The 6,826-nt window shown below is 34.0% G+C and overlaps 1 protein-coding gene and 1 long non-coding RNA gene across 3 annotated transcripts; one reads left to right on the top strand and one right to left on the bottom strand.

The window, feature by feature from the left end:
- Nucleotides 1–2,575: 2,575 nt before the first annotated feature.
- Nucleotides 2,576–4,535, bottom strand: LOC110810171 (Plant invertase/pectin methylesterase inhibitor superfamily). The gene is made up of 2 exons (XM_022036252.2): nt 3,608–4,535; nt 2,576–3,474 (listed from the first exon to the last, which is right to left on the bottom strand). The coding sequence occupies exons 1-2, from the start codon at nt 4,533–4,535 to the stop codon at nt 2,786–2,788; spliced, it is 1,617 nt and encodes a 538-aa protein (XP_021891944.1). The 3' UTR covers nt 2,576–2,785.
- LOC148252958 (uncharacterized) lies at nt 3,374–5,297 on the top strand. Of its 2 annotated transcripts, XR_015813310.1 has the most exons (4): nt 3,374–3,514; nt 3,620–3,718; nt 3,791–4,561; nt 4,670–5,297. It is a non-coding gene; the product is annotated as an uncharacterized LOC148252958 (long non-coding RNA). The 2 variants fall into 2 exon arrangements; XR_015813309.1 differs by having other exon boundaries at nt 3,620–4,561.
- The last annotated feature ends 1,529 nt before the right edge of the window (nt 5,298–6,826 follow it).

Below are 6,826 nucleotides of genomic sequence, written 5' to 3'. Positions count from 1 at the left end.
GGTTCCTGTGAGAAAACACACTTAGGGCCCTCGGTGGACCGAAAAAATATAAAAAACTGAAACTTACTGGCGGTGGGGCTCTCGGGTGCGGTGGCTCCTCTGGCTCACGTCGCAGTTGGGTGTTTTGCTTTGGTCAACCTGTAGAGGAGGAAACGGTGATCACAATTGTAGAAAAATCACATTGAACAGGAATCGGGAAGGGCCTCATCAGAGGCAAAAATCGAGACACCCTGCGACGGCGCTGCTAAGCTTCGACGGCGTTTTTCGACCAATTAGCCGGTGCTTTCACTCCGATTTGGCCATAGGTGGGTTTAGAATCAAATTTCGAGCAAAGGGTAGAATTTTTACCTCGTTTGGGGGCCGAAAATTGCTCCAGTACTGCGGCGAGTGGCGGCGGTCGACTCCCTGGAGGTTGGGCCGTCTTCTCCCGCGAGGGGCTCTGGCAGCTAGGGTTAGGGTTTGGGTGTGGATGAGGTTATTTATACCCATCCGTTTTTTATCTGAGCCGTCCATCGCTTTTAATCTGGACCGTTCGATCACGATTAAATAGAAAATAAATCTGGACCGTTCATCGCGATTCAATATGGATCGTCCGTGCGAGATCAATCTGGGCTGTCCGTGCGCGATACAATCTGGGCCATCCGTGCGCGCGGGAACGGATCTCAGCAGTTCGATCACGCGCACGCGGATCGCCCACGTGGCTCCCTCTCGCGTGGCCTCCCGTGTCAGTGTCTCTACCACTTGGCACGTCCTGATTGGCCAGGGCTTCTGACCGGGCAGCTGACGTGTCACAACTTTTTTAAATTGTGTTTTGACCCCTCGGTTTCTGATTTTTTTTTTTAAATATCATCAAAACCCAAATTTTTACCCATTTTTCCTAAAATTATTTTTAATTAAATCTCTAAATAATTTTTTCCTCTTTTTATTATTATTATTTCTATTAAAATAAATTAAATTCTATTAATACTAAATTATATTTATATAGAATAAATTACATTAAAATAAAACAATGTAATAATAATAAAAATGAAAAGAAATTTTTGGGTGTTACACTTAAATTATTATATATTTATTTTTAAATTTCCAAAGTCGTTACATTTAAACATCACATGCAATCGCAGCCCACCCCCATTCAAAAAACATATATATTAAATGTTCAGAAAATAATAAAAGTTCTTTTTCTATCATATTTTATTTTCAATAGAATTTTAAAAATGAATTAATGTTTTAGTGATTAAACTATTCATTATATTAAAATTTTATGTATAAAATAATTTTTTTTTGTTTCAAGTAGTTTTTAAACTTATAAAATTAATTAATCTTAATAATTTCGTATAAGCAACTATTACAATTTTTTAAGAAATTTCACGTATTTCCTATCTTTATTCATTTAAATATAAACTTAATAAAATGTTATTTTGTTAACAACAACCGAACATATTATATTTTAGAATTTTCAAATTAGCAAAATCCTCGATAAAATTATTGTACAACTGCTACCAGCCATAAGGTATTCTTAGATATTTATTTTGTAGATGAGTTGGTCATGTTAGGGTGAAATGCACTAGAGATATATATACATATATATATATATATATATATAGATTCATTTGCATATGCGTACCCAATTAGATTTAAAGTTTTATCCTACTTTTGAAAATTAAAGTGCTTATTTAGATGGAAGATTGAATAAAAATAGGAGTCGAAATTGGATATTAAATCATTTCAATTTTAGTATGAACAAAATTGAATCAATATTTTTTAGTCCACTTCGATAGAAAAATAAATTAAATCTATTTTTTTTAAAAAAAAAAAAGTATGCTAATTTTAGAAAAAAAAAATAATCTATAGTTTTTACATTAAAATAATTTTTAAAAAAACTTAAATAATTGAATTTAAATAAATTATTTTTTAAAAAAAAAAATGAAGAGACCTATTTATAAAGGGTTAATTTAGTGATGGAGAAAGTGAACCAAAAGAGAAGGCAATAGACTGTGAAGTCAACAGTAGCTGCCAAGTATATATATATATACATCCATGGCAAAATATCTTAAAAAGCAGTGTTATAATTTAGTAGATACAAGTCTTATTAGTAGATCAGTCAAGTCTCCCACCGACAACTACTTTGTATTTTATACACTAGAAAATTTGTATGGCTGCCAAAAAAATTGAGGCTGCTCATCTCGTCCACAATTGTCCGATTCACTTGGATCCATCCACACGGCACATCATATCAATCCTCTAAAATAGAAAAATAAACTGATTCAGAGAGATATGAAGTGGGTAGGTTTATTATCATAGTATTTGTCTTCTTTAAATAATGTTAGTTAAAAAAATATTAAGTAAAATATGAATTAAAATAATATTTAGATATTAATCCACAATATTTGAATATGATTCTGAAACGATTTAAATGCATATAAGATTTTTAACATTTTTCAAGTATAATTACACAAAAATGATTATATACAATATATATACACACATTATAATTTATGAAAATGATTATAAAAATGATAATAATTGCATTATATGATTACCTATATTAGCTTATCCAAACATGGTGTGCCATGGATCATTTATAATTACGTTATATTGCATTGCCACCAAATTATACACCCAAACAAGTTCTGATTACTCATTCCTCCTTGTATACCACTTGTCACTTTTACAACTTGCATCTAAATGACAAGTAAATAATTCATGTCTTGGACACTTGCTCCTTATCCTGGAAAACTGCTATTAATTAAAGCCTATAGATATAGGAAGCATGCATGTAATTTAGTTATATCCCATCATCATAGGGAAATGAAGTAGATTCCAACCAGGCATAGCCAGTGATAAACTCCGAGACTGTAAAATTGTAGGCATCGTACTCATCCATTATGTGATAACCAGGCCAAGACACGCGATTATCAGTAGCCGAACCTGGTCCATAATTCTCATACTCTCCATAATACAAAGTATCTAGTCCTTCATTACCCGACCATGCTATCCATCCAGTTGGATCAATAAACTTATCAATATAGGAAACAAGATATACCGTCCTGGAATTCACCCTCCATGGTCTTCCCAAATAACTCTTTACGTTGCTCGAGTTGTCGTATAAATCATACGTTGCTACAATCGAACAGTTTTGTATTGAAATTCCAGTTTCCTCATCTGGGGTGTCTCGGGATTGAGCTGTTATGACTGTAAACTGCCCAGGTAACGGCATTCTTGATATGATATTGGAAGCTTGAAAGACAACTGCAGCGTTTCCAAATATGTAGTCTATTGTTCCAGATATGTCACACTCGCGGTAGAATTGTCTAAATGAGTGAACGTAGAGAGTGTCTTGGAAGCCATTGACGCTGCACATGTATAAAGCTACTAAGTCTGCATTTACTCTTAATGCAACTGCTTGATGTTTCTCTGGTCCTGCCGTGTTTTCAAAGGTTATATCTCGTGCCAGAAAGCCTTCACCAGACACCGCTGTTTTAACGTCGAAAAAAGAAAAAGATGATAAAACCATGTAAGATTGTGTTTTTGTTCAGATTAGGAAACTAATTGGCTGTTCATGCTAATAAAAGAAATGTGAGAATCAAGTTAAAGTTTGGAACTTTACCGACGGTTGCAGATCTGAAAGTAGTCCAGCCGTCATCCACGCTCCGGTTACCTGTGATAAAAGTGACGTCACTTCCATCTCCGAGCAGAACGACGTTGGGCTTATAGCTGGGTATATCCACGTTCTCGTTGTATGTACCTTCTCTAATATATATAATAATTCTGTTGTCGTAACTATTATTAGGAACAAAATTTATGGCATCAGTGATTGTAGTGAAGTTTCCTGTTCCATCTGCGGCCACGGTAATGACCTCACTCGGGTCATATTCGTCGCCGGAGACCTGCAAAATCCGGCGATCTTTCTTCGACATCCAGCTCGGGAATCCCAAGAGACGGCGCTGTTTATGGCCGTGTTTAGGAACTTGCTTGGCCAGAACAGAAAGAGAGTTGCTAACGTGCTTGTAAGTATTAATCACAGCGTTAACCAAGGTGGGCTTGAGTGGACCAGAAGCAGTGTTTAGCCCTTCTAGACACGTGTTCTTGTTCGTAAGAGCAGCACTGAGGTAAGCTCTTGCATCTGCCATCTTTCTTGAATCAGTACCGGAACGGACCCTCGACATGGATCTCTGTAAAGAAGATAATGTGATTTGGTGTAGCTCTCTGCAATCTTGGATTGTTCCTCTCTGTTTCTCAACAATATTGTTGGAGCCCCTGACATTTGAGAACAGATTGTTTAGCTTTACTGTTTCGGACAAGGCAGTTTGCAGGGTTTGAAGGAGGAAGGAGAGGATGTTTGGGCTAATGTTGATTGAGATGGAGAGCTTCAATGAATTAAAACAGGCATCTGGATATGGGGTGGTGTTGCAGAAGGATGTGATGGAAGAGAGATGGGGATGATGATCAAAAGAAGCATTTTTAAGAGCTGATGTTGCAGGGAAAAAGAATGTAAAGAGAATTACGGATAATCCTAAAATTGATGAAGCCATCATAAAAACAGTTGATAATTGTTCAGCAGGTACGTACCCATGTTAGATATATATATATATATATATTCAGTTATTGGGGAAGACATAACTAGTAGTGTATGAAAGTAATGTAGTTATAATATACGGTATTAATACAGGAATGGAATTGCCTTCTTTTTCATGGGAAAGAAAAGAGGGAGAAGCAAGGTAAGTTTCTGTGTTTTGTATTTATTAGTTGTTGCCTTATGGAGAAAAATAATTATCTCTGACTAAGAAGGATTTCCCAGAGAAGAAACTTTTGTTTTTAAGTTTTCCTTTTTACTAAAAAATATATATACAGCATCTAGCAATAGTATAATAGCGGTGTATATATAGAAACAAAGAAAAAAACGTAGTAGCACAGAATTATTTTCATGGAAAATCAAAAGACAAAGTATTGGAGATGGAGTCTGGATGAAGTGCCCATTTCTTTTTCTTCTCCCTTGATACTATTTATGACAATAACAAGTTGGTAAGGCTTAAATTTTTTCTACTTCAATTAATTTATCAATGGAATTAAGTGGCTTAAATTTCCTTTACTGAAATGTTTTCTTTTTTAAATATTGCAACTTGATCTTTGTCGTCTCATGAATCACGGGAGAATCTAATGTTTCTGCTCCTGCCAGTTTATCACATGGATCTATATATACATGCCTCTACTTTAATTTTGTTTTCTATATTTACTGATGAATAGTGTTTATGATAAATGAAATTATCTCCATTAATAATAATTTCATTTTTAGAATATGTCTACATTTTCTCGTCAAAAATAGTGGCCTATAGCTATGATATATAGCCTGATTGAACCTCCTCAACTTTTTGCCAAATTGTATATATATATATATATATATATATAGAGAGAGAGAGAGAGAGAGACAGAGAGAGAGAGAGAAAGAGAGCCTGCCACTTGCTAATTAAGATAAGATACTAGATTATCTGTACTACAAAAATATGTGCAGTTAAAAACAGTGCCCAATAATAATATATTTAGTCTCATATTGAATATCGTGTTTTAAACTTCAAAGGAGAAAATCCTAAGGAAAAAGAGGCAGATGACTCTTTAAGCTGCTTGGCTAGGAGACTCCATCAGTACGAAGATTATTGAAGAAGCATGGAATGAATAGTTCTTGGGCTCAAATGCCCACAAATTTTCCCAAAAGATCAAACACACAAGGAACATGTTGGGGCAATGGAACAAAGATTTTTTTGGAAATACCATAATGAGAATAAGGTAGCTCAAAGAACAAATTGATAATCTTTAAGAGGAATCAACACAAGATGATCTAGTTATGGAGGCAAATCTCCAGTAGAATCTACACAAACTTCTAGCTCGCGAGAAGATAATTCGAAAACTGAGAAGTAAGGAAAAACAAATATCATATTATAGAGATCGTTGAAACTGTAAGTGATTTACAATCGGTAGAGAGAAAGAATCAAGAGAGTTGACGGAGAGCAAGAGAGTATTTGAAAAGAGGAGAAAAAGTAATTAGGGATGAAAATAAAACGGGATACTATTTTCATTAATGAGAAGATGAGTATTTATATAAAGAGGAAAAAACTAATTATAACTTATTCAACTAATTTTAAACTGATTACGAACTAACAAAACTAATTAATTAACGGACTGACTAATTGTTTAACTATTCTAATAATGCCCCTCAAGGTGGAGTATACAAATTTTGTATATCTAGCTTGATTGTAGCATATTAAAAAGTAGAGTTAAGAAGAGATTTTGTGAAACAATCAACCAGTTGGTGAGAAGAAAGAGTAGACATTAAGTGAATGAGTCCATCAGCAAACTTTTGTCGAATAACATGGCAATCAATTTCTATGTACTTAGTACATTCACAAAATATTTGATTCTCAGTAATCTTAGTAGGAGATAAATTATCACAACATCGAGCAGTAGTATGATAAGGAACATGTAAGTCACTAAGCAAATAATGGAGTTATTATAATCCATAAGTCACAAGCATGATACTCAGCTTTTATAGATGATCACAGAATTATTTGTTGTTTCTTTATTTTCTAAGATATGAGTATCAAGAAGAATAAATTTAAAGATTTACGAGCAGATTTATAGTTAATCACTCCTAAATTTGTAGTTTGTCTCCTAATATTTAGAGATTCTAATTGTATATTTGTAATTGAATTTTTTTTTTGCTATAGCCATGTACTCTTTGAAAAATATATTAAAAAACTATTACAGCTCTTCAAAGTTTATTATGGTATCAGAGCCTATTCTTTGAGTCTTGCTTATGTAATACACTTTTGAT

This window comes from Carica papaya, chromosome 7 (assembly GCF_054855325.1).
Source record: "Carica papaya isolate Zhongbai chromosome 7, ASM5485532v1, whole genome shotgun sequence".
Classification (NCBI taxonomy): Eukaryota; Viridiplantae; Streptophyta; class Magnoliopsida; order Brassicales; family Caricaceae; genus Carica; species Carica papaya.
The sequence above is the reverse complement of the archived record's forward strand: the minus strand, read 5'-3'. Positions and strand labels throughout refer to the sequence as shown.

What these genes read in the sequence shown, in the direction of transcription:
- LOC110810171 (XM_022036252.2), bottom strand. Translation starts at nt 4,535, where the DNA reads ATGATGGCTTCATCAATTTTAGGATTATCCGTAATTCTCTTTACATTC. An exon ending in TTTCAGATCTGCAACCGTCG is followed by an intron (nt 3,475 to 3,607) that starts GTAAAGTTCCAA and finishes ACGTTAAAACAG; the next exon opens with CGGTGTCTGGTGAAGGCTTT.